The sequence below is a fragment of the Zootoca vivipara genome, chromosome 14, assembly GCF_965207765.1.
Source record: "Zootoca vivipara chromosome 14, rZooViv2.hap1.1, whole genome shotgun sequence".
In the NCBI taxonomy this organism is placed as follows: domain Eukaryota; kingdom Metazoa; phylum Chordata; class Lepidosauria; order Squamata; family Lacertidae; genus Zootoca; species Zootoca vivipara.
Genome location: NC_142597.1, coordinates 45,569,460 through 45,586,666, shown reverse-complemented (window position 1 = coordinate 45,586,666; position 17,207 = coordinate 45,569,460). Strand labels below are relative to the sequence as shown.

At 49.8% G+C, this 17,207-nt stretch overlaps 1 protein-coding gene and 1 pseudogene across 1 annotated transcript; one reads left to right on the top strand and one right to left on the bottom strand.

The window, feature by feature from the left end:
• Nucleotides 1-3,131: 3,131 nt before the first annotated feature.
• On the bottom strand, nucleotides 3,132-12,677 carry TLCD1 (TLC domain containing 1). Its single transcript, XM_035140076.3, has 4 exons — nucleotides 12,299-12,677; nucleotides 9,553-9,635; nucleotides 6,155-6,237; nucleotides 3,132-3,909 (listed from the first exon to the last, which is right to left on the bottom strand). The coding sequence occupies exons 1-4, from the start codon at nucleotides 12,487-12,489 to the stop codon at nucleotides 3,529-3,531; spliced, it is 738 nt and encodes a 245-aa protein (XP_034995967.2). The 5' UTR covers nucleotides 12,490-12,677; the 3' UTR covers nucleotides 3,132-3,528.
• A 3,068-nt stretch (nucleotides 12,678-15,745) lies between these two features.
• On the top strand, nucleotides 15,746-17,207 carry LOC148683596 (large ribosomal subunit protein eL30 pseudogene; annotated as a pseudogene).

Here is a 17,207-nt window from a genome sequence, read left to right as displayed (position 1 = left end):
TTGAGAAATGAGGAAGGAGTCTTAAAAAAAAAAATTCAAAGGCATACTAAGTTGCATCTAGCTCAACACTGTCTGCACTGACTGGCAGCAGTTCTCCAAGGTTTCATATGGGGGGGGGTTCCTCTCCCAGCCCTACCTGGAGATGCCCCCAGGGTTTGGACATGGGTCCTTCTGCATGCAAGGGTGATGTTCTGCCACTAAGCGGCAGCAGCTCTTCCCTTAAAAATCAACATTCTAGTCCTCATGGTCTGGAATAAGGAAGTGACTTAAATGGGAACATAGGAAGTTGTCTTATTCCAAATCAGACCCACTGGTCCATCCAGCTCTGTATTGTCCGACCCGGACCCTGCACTTGTCATCTGAGGTCCCCCCCTCCCGGAGAAGTTCGGAGAGTGGCAACACAAGAATGGGCCTTTTTGGTGGTGGCTTCCATAATTGTGGGATGCTCTCCCCAGAGGGGATTGCCTGGCACCATCATTGCATGCCTTCAAGTGCCAGGCAAAACCATTCCTCTTTGCCCAGGCCTTCGGCCATTAAATAATCTATGGCTTGTAATTATGGTGCTGGAGGAGACTCTTGAGAGTCCCATGGACTGCAAGAAGATCAAACCTATCCATTCTTAAGGAAATCAGCCCTGAGTGCTCACTGGAAGGACAGATCCTGAAGCTGAGGCTCCAATACTTTGGCCACCTCACGAGAAGAGAAGACTCCCTGGAAAAGACCCTGATGTTGGGAAAGATGGAGGGCACAAGGAGAAGGGGACGACAGAGGACGAGATGGTTGGACAGTGTTCTCGAAGCTACGAATATGAGTTTGACCAAACTGCGGGAGGCAGTGGAAGACAGGAGTGCCTGGCGTGCTATGGTCCATGGGGTCACGAAGGGTCGGACACGACTAAGCGACTAAACAACAACAACAACATGGATTGTAAAAAAGGGGGGAGGGGGAGGCTGTTATTCTGATGATTATTTTTCTATTAGGCTGTCGGTATGCTTTTTATTATGGTTCAATCACTGATGTTTAGTAACGTATTTCTAAAGTTGTGTATCGCCCCAAGATCTTTTGATAAAGGGTGGTACATAAATTGAATTAATAATAATCGGTGATTATTATTTTTCTGGGGATACACATACCCCTAAACATTTTGTGAATCTAAGTTTGGCCTCATTGAGGGGGCAGTATTCCAGTATTTTCAGAGATTTCAGTGTGGACTAAACCTGGGCACCCCCAACACTCAGCTCCTGCCAGGTGTGTTTCTCTGCCTGAGCTGTGCCATTGCTAGCTGGCACCATTCCCATTGGAGAAGAGCAGGCAGGGATGCAACAAGCCCCTCCTGGAGAAAACAGGCTCGCCGAGTTTCCAATTCCCAGTGCAGCTAATTGTGGCTCAGCAGCCGAGATCTCGGGGATATGCCAGTGGCGGGCAAGAGAGTCCTTTGTTGCAGCCACCCCCACCCCCAGCCTCAGAACCCGCAGTGCCTCTTTTGAGGCTGGCCAGCCGCCAGCTGAGAGGCGCCCTTCCCATGGCAACCGGCTGGTTTTTCCACTCAACCCGGCCTGGATGCCGAGCCGGGGATTGGATGGGCGGCTCAGGTGAGGCGCCAGCCAGCCAAGCAGATCCTGCCTCTCGCCGTGGGACCGTTTGCAAGGCAACGGCAGCACCCTGTCGGCTCTGCTCAGCCCCGTCCCCAAGAGGCCGGCTGGGAGATGCATTCTCAGGGCGGGGGGAATTTGCTGCTTGACAGAGACTCCTGCTCCCTCCTTTGCGCCCCCGCCGATGTCCAAAAGGAGCCTAAGAAGAGCTTGCTGGATCAGGCCAAAGGGGGCCCATCTGGTCCAGCATCCTATTCTCAAAGGGAGAACCCGCAAGCAGGATTCGAGCACAAGAGCAATGCTCTCTCCTCCTCCTGAACTGGCATTCAGAAGCATCCCTGCCTCCGGGGCTTCGAGCCATGGATAGAACCCTAGAACTGTAGAGTTGGAAGGGCCCCCCAAGGGTCATCCAGTCCAGCCCCCTGCAATGTGGGAGACGCAGCCGAAGAATCCCATTCAAACACTGCTTAAAAACCTAAATCGAAGGAGCACCCACCACTTTCCGAGTACCGGTAGTCTGTTGCGCTGTCAAACAACTTTCTTGTAAGTTGAAGCCACAGGTTCGAGTCCTACCCTCCGGAGCAGGAGAAAACAAGCTCGCTGCCTCTTCCATGTGAGATATTTGAAGATGGCTCTCCTATCTCTCCTCTCAGACTCCTATCATCCAGGCTAAACATCCCCGACTCCCTCAACTGTTCCTCATCAGGCTTGGTTTCCAGGCCCTTCATCATCTTGGCCTCCCACCTCCCAGCTTGTCAATATCCTTCTTAAACTGGGGTGCCCAGAACTAGACACAGGACTCCAGGTGTCTTCTCAGGTCCCACTGTCAGGACTGCAGAAAAATGTGAAAATTCCTAAATCGTTTTTTTTTAAAAAAAAAAATGAACATGAAGACTCCATTAGACTTAGCTTGATGAGCATCCTGTTTTCCCCAAATGGCCAACCAGATGGCCCAGTGGGGACCCTTCAGGCAGGTCACCTGACTGCAGTAGCACTTTCCCGCTGCTTGAAATTCAGGGGGTACACTGCTCCTGAAGGTGGAGGCTCCATCTAGCCTTCTCCTGCTCACTGGAGTTGTCTAGACCTCCTCTGAAGCAGCTAAACCAACTCCTTCCTGGTGACTGCAATTCTAAAAGTTAGGGTGAAGGAAGTTTATATTTTTCGTTGGGGAGTTTTAGAAACCTCCCCTTCTTACTCACTCTTCTACTAAACTGAAAGAATCTCCAAACATTGTAGACTTCTTGAGGTGGGGAACCTCAAGCCTGGGGCTCAATGTGGCCCTCCGCTCCCCTCCATCAGGCCCTTGAGACTTTCCTCAAGCCACAAACACCCCCCCAAGGGTAATTGCCAGGCTGGGAAGTGTCCCTGAAGCGTGACCAAGCTTCTTACTCGGAATCAAAGAACGGGAGAGTTGGAAGGGACCCCAAAAATCTCACCTAGTCCAACCCCCTCCTTGTCTGGACGGAGGATGGCGAGACATGCATGGGAGCGTGGGTGGAATGGCCGCCCCCTTGAAAAAAGACCCCTGGCAGGTGCGGCTTTTATCGAGAACAGCTTTTAATGCATGAAACGACCCTTTCCCATTCCGTTTTCCAAACCGCCAACAGCGAACAAGGCAAGAACTCAACCCCAACCACCAAAGCTTTCCATCTTCTCTTGCTTCCCGCTGAGCTCAGATCAGCCTGGGCCACTTGGCGCGCACTGCCACGCTCCGAAGACGGAAGGCGTCGCCCTCGTCTAATAAGGCAAGTGCGGAGCCCGGAACAAGGAAAGGAAAAGGCTTTGAAAGAACATCACAGTGAGAACGGCGCAGTCCTCGGCAGATAAGGCACACGGGCAGCGGAGGAGCCCGCCAGCGACGGCTCCCCCCCCTTGGCGCTGCCCCACGCGTCCTCCCCACCCGCCGAGGAGTCTGGGAGAGACCCCGAGAAGCGGCTCAGTCCGCCAGGAACTTCTTCTCGCTGTCTGGGTCCCGGGCGCCTGGGCAGAAGTCGGAGCGCATGAGGCGCGAGAAGTAGACGAGGATCATGCCGTCGAGGAGAACCAGGTTGACCATGAGGAAAGCGCCCTGGCCCCGCATCTCCACGAAGCGGACAAAGTACCAGGTCAGGTAGGCCTGGGGGGCCAGGCGGAAGAGGAAGTAGACCACCACGTTGACGTACTTGTTGACCAGGTAGAGGGTGGGGAAGGGCAGGTGGCCGAGGCGCATCATCATGCGCAGGGTCAGGAAGATGTTGCTCACCTCCACGGAGAGGGTCACCAGGCCGGCGGCCACAAAGCGGTTCAGGAGGATCCCGGAGAATAATCCCATGATGGCCTGAGAAGGAAAGAGGAGGAGAGGGAGGAATCGTGTCTTTAATAATAATAATAATAATAATAATAATAATAATAATAATAATAATAATAATAATTTATTATTTATACCCCGCCCATCTGGCCGGGTCTCCCCAGCCCCTCTGGGCGGCTTCCAACAGAAGAATAAAACACAATAATCTATTAAACATTAAAAGCCTCCCTGAACAGGGCTGCCTTCAGATGTCTTCTAGAAGTCTGGTAGTTGTTTTCCTTTTTGACATCTGTTGGGAGGGCGTTCCACAGGGCAGGCGCCACCACCGAGAAGGCCCTCTGCCTAGTTCCCTACAACTTGGCTTCTCGTAGCGAGGGAACCGCCAGAAGGCCCTCGGTGCTGGACCTCAGTGTCCGGGCAGAACGATGGGGGTGGAGACGCTCCTTCAGGTATACTGGACCGAGGCCATTTAGGGCTTTAAAGGAAAGCACCAACACTTTGAATTGTGCTCGGAAACGTTTAAACATCATGCTAGGCGAAGGTGAAGGAGATTGGCAAAACAAACGGATGAACTATGCAGGACACACCAGACAATTTGAAACCCTACAAAGAATAAGGACGTTGTTCTTCTTTTATTTCCCTTTTCTCTTTTCTTAAAAAAAAAAAAAAGAGGGAGAAATGTTCAGGCCTAATTAGTAAGCTTTCTGTATTGGCTTCTACATTAGCTGGGCTCTTAAAGGTCACGTGCAATAATATGCATAAGGTTGTAATAATATGCAAATCCACACCGGGATCAACTCCCGCCTGGAAACCAATGTCCCCACTGTGGAAGGACGTGTGGATCCAGAATTGGCCTCCACAGTCACTTACGGACCCATTGTTAAAATTGTGTTTATGGAAGACAATCTTACTCGGCTACGAGGGATCGCCAAAGAAGAAGAAAGGTTTTAAAATTGGATAGTTGAGAGTGTAAGACTCAGTAGACGTGTAGAAATAAGTACAAAAAGGGGAGTTGGAGGGAAGTCAATTAAGAAGTATGATTTTGATTGTGATTTTTTAAATCTGTTTTTTTTTTGTTATCATAAAATTAATAAAATGTATCAAAACAAAACATAATAATAATAGGCAGCCCTGCTAGATCAGACCAAAGTGGGCTCATTTGCCCAGCACTCTTGCTCTCCCGGAATCATGAGGACTAGAAACTCACCACTTAAAAACAAAAGCGAGGTTCTCTGAAAGCTGAATCCTGTAGTGTCAAAGAACATCAGAAGAGCCTGCTGAATCAGATTCAAGGGGTCTCCGGGCCTAGCCCAGCATCCTGCTCTCAACAGTGGCCAACCAGATGCCCCCATGGGAATCCCACAAGCAGGATTCGGGCACAAGAGCAGCTCTCCCCTCCTGCGTTTTCCAGCAACTGGCATTCAGAAGCATTGCCGCCTCTGACCCTGGAGGAAGAGGGTAGCCATCATGGATAGCAGCTATCCATAGCCTTCTCTATCACCCACGAATTTGTCTAGTCCTCTTTTAAAGCCATGCAAACTGGTGGCCATTGGGGCCTCCTGTGGGAGGGAGTTCCACAAGTTAACTCTCCCCTGCATGAAGAAGGACTTCCTTTTACGTCTCCCGATTCTCCCAACGTTCTTGGGATGTCTAAGAGTTCCAGTGTTAAGAGGAAAAAGCTTTCAACTATCCGCTTTCTTCACGCCAGGCATGATTTTATGAATGTTCATCACATTGCCTCTTCCTCGCCTTTTCTCTAAACTAAAAAGTCTATCAGAGGAGCAGAGATTAGCAAATCAAGGGGTTCTCAGAAGTAGTGTTGGAGGGAACCCAGAGGGCATCCAGCTCACCCCCTTGGTCAAGGGAAGATCTGGAATACAGGATGCAGCCACAGCAGATAAGGCCCTGCAAACTCTGGAGTCTGCCAAAACCTCTTGCCTGCTTTGATAGAGGGTGGAGGGGGGTGAGCATGTGCAGAAACCCTGTCCTTGAGTGACCTCATTCTACTTTTTTAAAAGTTATTTTTCTCATATTTAGTAAACCAAGTTTAAAAACACTGAAAATACCAAGCTCGTTTATATCGCAGTTTGCAAACGGCACCCATTCATGTTTACTAACGAACTCGTGAAACGGGACATTTCTTCCAGCAGGGGAAAAGAAAAAAGAAAAAAACAGAGCAATTTCCCCCGCTTTGCATCTCTGTGACTCAGAGCCAGCCGAGGGCGGCCATCGGCCTCTGAGTCGCCTCTCCTGGCCCACGAGGGCCGGTACTTGCCATGGCATGGTGGACCAGGTACTCCCAAGAGGCCCGAGACTGGCGGCACACGATGATGTCCAGACTGTCATGGATGAAATAACCTGGGGAGGAATAATAAGAAGAGTTCTAGAGTTGGAAGGGACCCCCGTGGGTCATCTAGCCCAACCCCCCTGCAGGAACGGAAGCAGGAAGAGGTTCGCTCTCACCACCCTCTGCACCCCCAAGGATGGGGGAACCTGCGGTGTGGGCTTCCAGGAGCGCAGGAGCAGACTTGGGACATTTTTGATAATATGGCGCCTTGAGCGAGGCCAAAATTTGGTGCCCCAAAACTAATCTTCTCCGTTCTGGCCCCTCGGCTCGGCGCCCTGTGTGGAGGAACTGCTCTAAATCTGGTGCTATGACTCCAGTTCCCATCATACCATCACCTAAAACTATAAAAAGGCCCCCAAACCTTTATCCTTTTATCCTGAAAGGATAGCACCCCAACCCCTCCTTGAATTTCAGCTCTTTTAAAACTCCTGCACCAAAAATGATCTTAACCTGCTTTGAGATGATTATTTTGTGAAGATGTTGTGGGCAAATATTTTTGTGAATAAAAGGACGAAAATGACAACACTTTGACCTTTGGGTATTAAACCGAGGAATACGGAGAGGTACCTTGCCTCACAGACCACTGGCCCATCTAGCTCAGTACTGCCTGCACTGACTGGCAGCGGCTCTCTAGGGTGTCTGCCAGCCCGACCTGGGGATGCTACTGGGGAGTGAACCTTCTGCATGCCAAGCAGGGCCTCTGCCACTGAGCTACAGCCTTAAAAATACATCAAGACTCCAGTCCTCAGAGTGGGTTTTAAATCGGAACAAAAGAAGTTGCTTTTTTCTAACTGACCATTCATCACCCACCTAGCTCCATCTGATACGCAGGATGAGACCCTACCTGCCTGCAGACTGCCTCGCCAGAGTGGCGCATGCTCTGGTTATCTCCCGCTTGGACTACTGCAATGCGCTCTACGTGGGGCTACCTTTGAAGGTGACCCGGAAACTGCAATTAATCCAGAATGCGGCAGCTATCCTTGTGACTGGGAGCGGCCGCCGAGACCGCATAACACCGGTCCAGAAATACCTACATTGGCTCCCAGTATGTTTCTGAGCACAATTCTAAGTGTTGGTGCTAACTTTTAAAGCCCTAAATGGCCTCGGTCCAGTATACCTGAAGGAGCGTCTCCACCTCCATCGCTCTGCCCGGACACTGAGGTCCAGCGCCGAGGGCCTTCTGGCGGTTCCCTCACTGTGAGAAGCCAAGTTACAGGGAACCAGGCAGAGGGCCTTCTCGGTAGTGGTGCCTACCCTGTGGAACGCCCTCCCACCAGATGTCAAAGAGAACAACAACTACCAGACTTTTAGAAGACATCTGAAGACAGCCCTTTTTAGCAAAGCTTTTAACGTTCGATGAATTATTGTATTTTAATCTTTCGTTGGAAGCCGCCCAGAGTGGCTAGGGAGACCCAGCCAGATGGGTGGGGTATAAATAAATTAGTAGTAGTAGTAGTATAGCAGCTCAGTATTGTCCACACTGACCGGCAGCTGCTATCCAATGTTCTGGATAGGAGTCTTTCACCTACCTGGAGACACCAGGGATTGAACCCGGGACCTCCTGCACACAAGGCAGAGGCTCAGTCACTGAGCTACCCTGTATTCAAGGAAGTCACATGAGTTAGCGGCCCGGCCTCCTCACATCCCCTTTTTCTGGGCCAAGGAAAACCTCCCGTTCACTCAGAAGTCTCCAAATATTGATGGGCACCCAGCAAAATCAGTCCAGCCTCAAACTCCACAATACAGAGCGCAGCTCTCAGCTGGAGGAAAAATAGCAACACCAGCCGTGGTTCCGTTCTGCTGTTGAGCAAAAAAGGAAGTTGGCAGCGCCACTGGTGTGTGGTGGTTTTTATTTCCATGCAGCTGACCGGCAGAACTACCTTGCTGCAGCACGCAATCGGGAGGGTTTGCACGCCAAGGGCCAGGAGAAAAATATCCGCACAGAGAAATCACGGGGCCACATGTGGTCGACCCAAGGCAGTGTCAGAAACTCTGCCTGGTTCCCTGTAACTTCACTTCTCACAGTGAGGGAACCACCAGAAGGCCCTCCTTGGAGCTGGACCTCAGTTTCTGAGCTGGTGATGGGGGTGGAGACGCTCCTTCAGGTATACCGGGCCGAGGCTATTTAGGGCTTTGACGGTCAGCACCAACACTATATGCAGTGCTCGGAAACGTCCTGGCAGCCTTATCCTCCAGCAGGCTGTTCCCACTGTAGTCAAATGCCCCAAAGACCCTAGGAATCCAGATAGACTGCCTTGGGACCTGGAGGTTCCATAAGACCATAGGAAAACCCCGGTTGCTGGATCAGGCCAGAGGTCCACCTAGACCAGCCTCTTAGTCTCACAGCGGCCAAGCAGGTGCCCCAAAGGGTAACCCACAATCTTGAGCGCAACAGCAGCTCTCCCCTCCTGACATTTCCAGCAATTGGTATTCAGAAGCATCACTTCCTCTGACCGTGGTAGCAGAGCAGTGCCGTTGCGGCTTGTAGCCCTCGATTGCCCTCTCCTCTACAAACTCCCATCGTCCCTGACCGCTAGCTGGGAGTCATATCAGAAACATCTGGAGGTCAGGCGGTTGGCAAAAGCCATCCTTGATTCCCCGGCAATCAATCAGACTAATGTTTAGGTACATTGCAGTTAAAAAGCTTCTGAAAGCCCTGCTCATTATTTCCGCCCAGCTTACAACTGCTCTTGACTTAGGAACAAAAGCATTAAGTGTAGACGCATCGAAATACGGGAAGTGCGAGCCATTATCCTATCTACCCAATCCAAAAACCACACACCCAGCATTTGCTCATCTTCTGTGGGGAAACGCTGCTAAACCCTCCATCTCTCTGAGCTGCATCTCGGAGAATCAGAGAGTTGGAAAGGACCTTCAAGGGTCATCTAGTCCAGGCATCCCCCCAAACTGCGGCCCTCCAGATGTTTTGTCCTACAACTCCCATGATCCCTAGCTAACAGGACCAGTGGTCAGGGAAGATGGGAATTGTAGTCCAAAAGATCTGGAGGGCTGAAGTTTGGGGGTGCCTGATCTAGTCCATCTCCTTGCAATCCAGGAATAGCATCTGTATTATTATTATTATTATTACCCCTAAGTCCTTTTCACATGGACTGTTGTCAAGCCAGGTGTCCTCCATCCTATATCTGTGCATGTGATTATTCCCAATTATTACATTTGTCCCTCCTGAAATTCGTTTCCTTTTTTGGAAAAACTACCGGTACTCTGCACCGTCTTTTGCCCATCAGGCTGCCTTACTCCATCGGAGACAAGGCACTGGGTTGCTGCCCGCCTGAGCCCGGCACCGCTAGCGTCACCTGCTTTCTCACCTGCGGAAACACACAGCAGCAGATGCCCAGATCGAGAGGTTGAGTTGATGAGGTCGGCAAAAGCCCCAGGCATTTTCCACACCCTGGTTCATGGGATGGCAAAACAAGAGATTCACAAGTTAGGACAGGCCATCCACAATAAGGGCTTTTCAAAAGGGTAAATTCAGGAGATACCAGTTCCTCCTGACCTAAGCTTTACCAGGGTCACACACTCTTAAGGGCCCTTGATCCAATCACAAAATCCATGTCATATTAAAATAATAGAATCATAGAGTTGGAAGAGACCACAAGGGCCATCCAGTCCAACCAGGAGACACCATCAAAGCATTCTTGACATATGCCTGTCAAGCCTCTGCTTAAAGACCTCCAAAGGAGGAGAGTGTACCACACTCATTGGCAGAAAATTCCACTGTCGAACAGCTCTTACTGTCAGGAAGTTCTTCCTAATGTTTAGGTGGAATCGTCTTTTTTGTAGTTTGAATCCATTGCTCCGTGTCCGCTTCTCTGGAGCAGCAGAAAACAACCTTTCTCCCTCCTCTATATTATGACATCCTTTGATATATTTGAACATGGGTACCATATCACCCCTTAACCTTCTCTTCTCCAGGCTAAACATACCCAGCTCCCTAAGCCGTTCCTCATAAGGCATCGTTTCCAGGCCTTTGACCATTTTGGTTGCCCTCGTCTGGACACGTTCCAGCTTGTCAGTATCCTTCTTGAACTGTGGTGCCCAGAACTGGACACAGTACTCCAGGTGAGGTCTGACCAGAGCAGAATACAGTGGTACTATTACTTCCCTTGATCTAGATGCTATACTCCTATTGATGCAGCCCAGAATTGCATTGGCTTTTTTAGCTGCTGCTAAAATCCCTGAGCAAAACTGGTGGATCATGGAACTAAGCCAAACTAAGGGGAAGGGAATATATGACAGGTACAACCCACCAGAATTACTGGCCAGTCGGTTCTGGGCGAGGGACTAGGAGAAGCCGGGCTCTTTCCCAGACCCAAAAAGGGATCTCTTGCACACAGACGCAAATGCAAACTAAAATAATCAAGGTTCACATTATCCGGTGCAGATACCATTTAGAATTTCCCTAAATTCAAAATGGGGGTGTTCTTTCCTTCTCCAAAATCCCAAGTGTTCAAAAAGTGTTTAAAACGAGAGAGAGAAACATAGAAAACTCCAAAAAAATAAAATTGGTTGGTTGTTGTTATTAGCTGCTACTAAATAAACTCTGCTTTTAGCACAATGCCTACCACTCTTCAAAGTCTGTTTTCATTTGTTGTTTTTAAATGAATGTTTTGTCCCATTTTATGCAAAACGCTTAAGATTATTTTTTTAGCAGTATATGTTGTTGTTGTTTAGCCGTTTAGTCGTGTCCGACTCTTCGTGACCCCATGGACCAGAGCACGCCATGCACTCCTGTCTTGTTAGCAGTATATAAATATTGCTAAATAAAACAACATACTGTAGTATTACAAATAATAACCATTTATTGCAACATGGGGTGGGAGGGACACTTCATGGCCTATCTCTCGAAGACCCCCCATTAGAGATTTCCTAATGCCCAAAGATCCTAAATCAGGTTCTTGGCATTCACACACACAAGCACACAGATGTCCTTTTTGCAACAGAGGGATTCTGATGGGCATCTTGCCAGCACCTGCTGGAATGAGGAGGGGCTGGAGACTCACAACAGGTGCCTAGGGGCAGGGGGCAACCGTCTGCCCTGGCCCCCTTTGGCAACCCCAGGCTGCTGTGCCAAGGCAGGGACTGACACATCCAGGGCCACGCCTGCAGCCGCCTCTTTGGGAGACGGACCGGTTTTCTCCTTTGGAGATGAGTTAAGAAACACCCCAAAGAACAGGTGAAGGGTACCCCACCTTGGCAGCGTGGCAGAGCAGAGCACCAGGCAATTGCTTGGCCAGCCGCCGGCTTCCTTGGACGTTGCAAAACCTTGCCGAGGTTCGCTAGGTTCCCTCCCCAAATCTGTGTGGGCATCATTGAGAGAAGGGTGGCCCACACTCTGTGTACACTCACGGGGGGGGCCTGTCCTTCCATTGACTTTTATTAGAGGTATTTCTGGTCTCTATAGTTATCCTGGAACAGGATGGACCTCGAGGAAATTCGCCAGGAAGCACCATCTAGGGAACAGGTAGAACCAGGAAAGGGAAGATCCATCATCTCAAAGGACAAAAGCAGCCTTGTTTCAAGGCCCTGACAGGCAGCCCTTGGCAAGAGCCTGAGAACAGGAGCTGGGTCTTAAGCTGAGAGGTGCTGGCGCCAGGATGCTGCCCTGGGAGAGAGGGGAGGGCAGGGAACAGAAGCGGCATCTGGTAGCCCCACCCTGCTGGGGAGCAACTTCTTCTTTTAAAGAGAGACAAGGGAAAAAGCGTCCTCTGTTTTGCAACGCCCTGCCTAGGCTGCAGGAAGGGAGGGCACTCTGCACATGCCCAGAGACCACCACCACCACCAACCTCACTCCTAGCCACCAGAACGCCAGCCTTGCAAAACACATCCTCCCTGAGAGATGATGTTTATGTAAGGAGCATTCACCGTGCACTTTGTGCATGCTCAGAGACCACCCCCATCCCGAGCTATAAACGCACCTCGGCTTTCCAAAACGCCTTTCCCCCGGTACTGGACTGGCGGGGGGGGATGGGAAGGGGGTCTCTCTGTGCATGCTCAGAGGCAGCCTCGTCCCGGGCGCCTGCTTCGGGAGGGGAGGGGAGGGCACTGACTCACCCGACCACGGCCCAGATCCCGGCCACGACGGAGTGGACGAAGGAGACGAGCAGGTTCCTCCAGCGCCAGGTGCGGGTGGCGTCGAGGCGAACGTGCGCCGGCAGCGGGCTGAGCCGGAGCCCCTGGCGCAGGCCGGCGAAGGCCAGCGTGGAGCCCGCCACCAGCCCCGCCGAGCGCAGCCACGGGCCCATCGCCCGCCCGCCTGCCGCCCGCTTCCCTGCTCGCCCGGCCGGCCGCTCGTCCGCTCGCTCGCTCCGATCCCCTCCCGGCGCGCCGCCCCGGCCCACGTGCGCTCCCGCGGGGAGGAGCCCCGCCCAGGGGAGGAGCCGGCCGGCCGGCCACGCCCCGGGGAGGGGGCAGCTGCGTGTCCGCCCATTGCCGCCACGCTACGCCACGCCCCCCGGGCCGCTGCGCGATTGTCACCGTCGCTCCATTGTTGGGCGGCCCTGCAGCGCTATCACGACGGACGGAGGGCTATTATTATTATTATTATTATTATTATTATTAATCAATCACCCCAAGGACAGCAATATTAGCAGCTTCGTCCTCAAGCTGCCAAGGAATATTATTATTATTATTATTATTATTATTATTATTATTATTATAGCATGTCTTAAAAAAAAAGTTCATCATAACTAGGGCCAGATTTAGGTTTGATGAGGCCCTAAACTACTGAAGGGAATGGGGCCCTTTCTATGTCCAGCTGTCCTTTGTCAACAACAAATGGTCACTGTTTTTGGTCTTGAATAGATGCTCTATATCAGGGGTGTCAAACTCAAATTCATCGGGGGCCGCATCAGCAGTTTGGTCACCCTCAAAGGGCCGGTTGTATCTGTAGGACTATGTGTCCACTCTTTATTATCATAAATTATTGTCACTTCATTCAATTATTACTGTTTTTTGTAATAATGTAAGTAATAACTAGCTCTGAAAGCAGAAACATAGTCAGAATAATGGCAAGTAGATATTCAAATGTACAATTATTGTACAATTTATTGAAAAATGATTTTTGGTAACTGCACTGGGTGGTGGAGGCTCGCTAGGGTTTCATGCAGGACCTTTGCAGAGCTACTAGTACCTGGAGATGCTGGGGTCCTTCTGCATGCAGGACAGATGTTCTGCCAGTGAGCCACCACTCTTCACCAAAGGGACTGGCTGAGGTTGACTCACTGGAGCTGCTCTCCTGGTTCCAGGGTTTAAGGGCCAGAAGTATAAAGCAGCATCCTATGTTTCTGAGGAGAGGGAGAGGGAGAGGGAAAGAAGGCTGCTCTGGCCGCCTTTCTACCCCCCCCCCCCCGCCCCAGCTGTTTGTCGGCGCTTTGTCGCATGGCGCTTCAGCAGCAAGGTCCCGCTGCTGGGTCCCGCTGGCTGGGGCGCTCGGCGGGCCACATGACGAGGTCTGGCGGGCCGGATTTGGCCCCCGGGCCTTGTGTTTGACACCCGTGCTCTATATGGTAATTTATGGACCTACCATAATAGGCGTCTAAAAGCCATTTGCCACTGTTGCTGTATGCAGCTTTTATTTTATTTGTTTTTGTCTTATATTTTGGAAATGTACATCCGTAATTTTTTTCTTTAATTTTTGGGGGAGCCCCCAAGAGTGGGCCCCTATGCGATAGCTTGTTTAGTTTATACATAAATAATCTGGCACTGATCATCACCCCAGTGGTCAGGAGAGTATCGTCTTCGTCCTCAAGGTGCCACATAATAAGGACTATATTATCATTTTATGGCTTTGTTTCTGGTGGCTTCGCCATGTGGAATTGCCCCTGATATTTTTCCTTTTCCCCAAAAAATGTGCGAGCCTGGAATAACACCTCTTTCTTAAAACTAGGAATCCAGCCTTGTGGCACTTAGGAATACCTAACAGTATTATGGTGTCTATTAATTAAATAGGCCCTTGTTCTCCTTCCATCAGCAACTGAAGACTTTCTTGTTCCAACAGGCTTTTGGCAACTGGCTGCTTTTAAGGAAAGGACTGGGACTGCGCTGTTTTACTGCAATGTTCTGTATGTTGTAAACATTATACATACACCTTCTGTTACTATTTAATTTTTTTTTTTTACGGATTGCTTCCCCACTCTATTGTTTAGCTGTCTCTTTTTTTAGCTGTAAGCCCCCTTGAGTCCCTTGTCCGGGGGGGGGGGAGCAGCATATAAATATATATTACTGTATAGCTCAAAAATGGCTTCTTTTATTACGGCCAGAGCAACAGTCCACGTCACCAGATGCGCAGAGCGTTAGCCTGAGTTGTCGTCACCAAGACACTGATGTGAAGAGTTGGCCCTTTGACACTGGGTGGCAGCAACACACCACAAGATTTGATGGGCCGTTTTTTTGGTTTATTTAGAGCCTTTTTTTTTTTGCTGGGGAAGAAGGATAAGGCTTCCATCAGGTACCTGGAACAGTTATTTCCGAATGCCTCTTACTCTCTTCACATGGTGCAGCCTTAAACTCAGGAATCTGCTGCAAAGAGATATTGGCAGCGACCACCAGCCTGAGCAGTTCAAAAGAGGATTAGATGAAATTCATGGGGGGATAAGGCTACATAAGACCATAAGGAGAGCATCAGGCCAAGGGCCCTTCTAGTTCAGCATCCTCTTCTCACAGGGGCCTGACAGGGAAACCTGAAAGCAGTATCTGAGCACAAGAGCAACTGCCCCCCCCCCCCGCGGTTTCCAGCAATTGCTTTTCGGAAACCTCGCTGCTTCAAAGTGTAGGCAGAGCAGAGCCATTGTGGCTAGTGGCCATCGATAGCCCTCTCCTCTTCCTCCATGAATCATAGAATCGTAGAGTTGGAAGAGACCACAAGGGCCATCCAGTCCAACCCCCTGCCAAGCAGGAAACACCATCAAAGCATTCTTGACATATGCCTGTCAAGCCTCTGCTTAAAGACCTCCAAAGAAGGAGACTCCACCACACTCCTTGGCAGCAAATTCCACTGCCAAACAGCTCTTACTGTCAGGAAGTTCTTCCTAATGTTTAGGTGGAATCTTCTTTCTTGAAGCTTGAATCCATTGCTCCGTGTCCGCTTCTCTGGAGCAGCAGAAAACAACCTTTCTCCCTCCTCTATATTATGACATCCTTTTATATATTTGAACATGGCTATCATATCACCCCTTAACCTTCTCTTCTCCAGGCTAAGCATACCCAGCTCCCTAAGCCGTTCCTCATAAGGCATCGTTTCCAGGCCTTTGACCATTTTGGTTGCCCTCCTCTGGACACGTTCCAGCTTGTCAGTATCCTTCTTGAACTGTGGTGCCCAGAACTGGACACAGTACTCCAGGTGAGGTCTGACCAGAGCAGAATACAGTGGTACTATTACTTCCCTTGATCTAGATGCTATACTCCTATTGATGCAGCCCAGAATTGCATTGGCTTTTTGAATTTGTCTTAATACTGTATTTTAAAGCCATCCAGGTTGGTGGCCATAGTTGCATAATTCTGCAAGAGCAAGTTCCGCAGTTTAGCTTTGCTCTGCATGCCTTTCCTGGCTGCCTGGCCATCTCGGAGGTGCCTCTCTGGTAACGGCAGAGCCCACGTGAGCCGACAGGATGGTGGCCGCCAAGAAGATGGGAAAGTCCCTGTAGGGGCCGTAAAGTCTAGACTTCAGCTAGTTATGAAAAGTGGTAAATATGTACTGGGATACAAGTAGACTCTGAAAATGGCAAAGCCAAGTTGTCATCCTAGCCAACAACCTGCCCAGCTCTAAGGAAATCAGAAACTGAGTACTATGCTATGTGGGCCAAAACTGGCTTGCACCACTACAGTGGTAATACGGTAATATTGAATTGGGTCCAGATTGTGGAAAGTACTGCAGAGTGATTCTCTGCACCCAGGTAATTCTGACATCATTAGAAGCATGCCAGAGCAAACCGGTGAGAAGTAGATATTGCTGAACTTTACATTTTGTGTAATAAAACTGGTTAAAAATTAAAAACCCAACAAACCTCTGCTCTGCATGACGAAGGCCTCTCTTTTATCCGTCCTGAATCTTCAGCTTCGTTGGACGTCCGCGAGTTCTGGCGTCCTGAGAGACGGAGGAAACGCTTTCTGTCTCCACTTTCTCCATGCATGATTTTACGAACGGTCATGTTGCCTCTTAGTCTCACTTCCTTTCTTCTTCATAGGAGAGTCGCTGGCTATCAATGGCGAAGAGCCACTAGGCCAGAACAGCTGATCCCTCTGAATTGCTGAGAGGAGCACAAGTGCGAATGCTGCAGAATACTCGGGTCCTGCTCACGGGCTTCCCATTGGGGCACTTGGCAAACTCCTGAGCAACCCACAACCCTCCTAGGACAATAATCTATATATAATATATAAATTTATTTATTTGGTTTTTCAGATTAAAATTTTCAAGGACTTCCCTCCTCCCCTTTGTGCGTCCTATTGTTAATCATTTCCTCCTGCATCTTTTATGATAATCCAAATAGCCTGGAGAAGAGAAGGTTAAGGGGTGATATGATAGCCATGTTCAAATATATAAAAGGATGTCATATAGAGGAGGGAGAAAGGTTGTTTTCTGCTGCTCCAGGGAAGCGGACACGGAGCAATGGATTCAAACTACAAGAGAGAGATTCCACCTAAACATTAGAAAGAACTTCCTGACAGTAAGAGCTGTTTGGCAGTGGAATTTGCTACCAAGGAGTGTGGTGGAGTCTCCTTCTTTGGAGGTCTTTAAGCAGAGGCTTGACAGGCATATGTCAAGAATGCTTTGATGGTGTTTCCTGCTCGGCAGGGGGTTGGACTGGATGGCCCTTGTGGTCTCTTCCAACTCTACGATTCTATGATTCTATGAAATATTTTACCTCTCCATTGTGTCCAAAAATTCACCATTAAACTACAAGTGTTAGTCCAATCCTACTAACAATTTTAACTGTTTGCAATGGTTTTTAAGATAAATTATCAA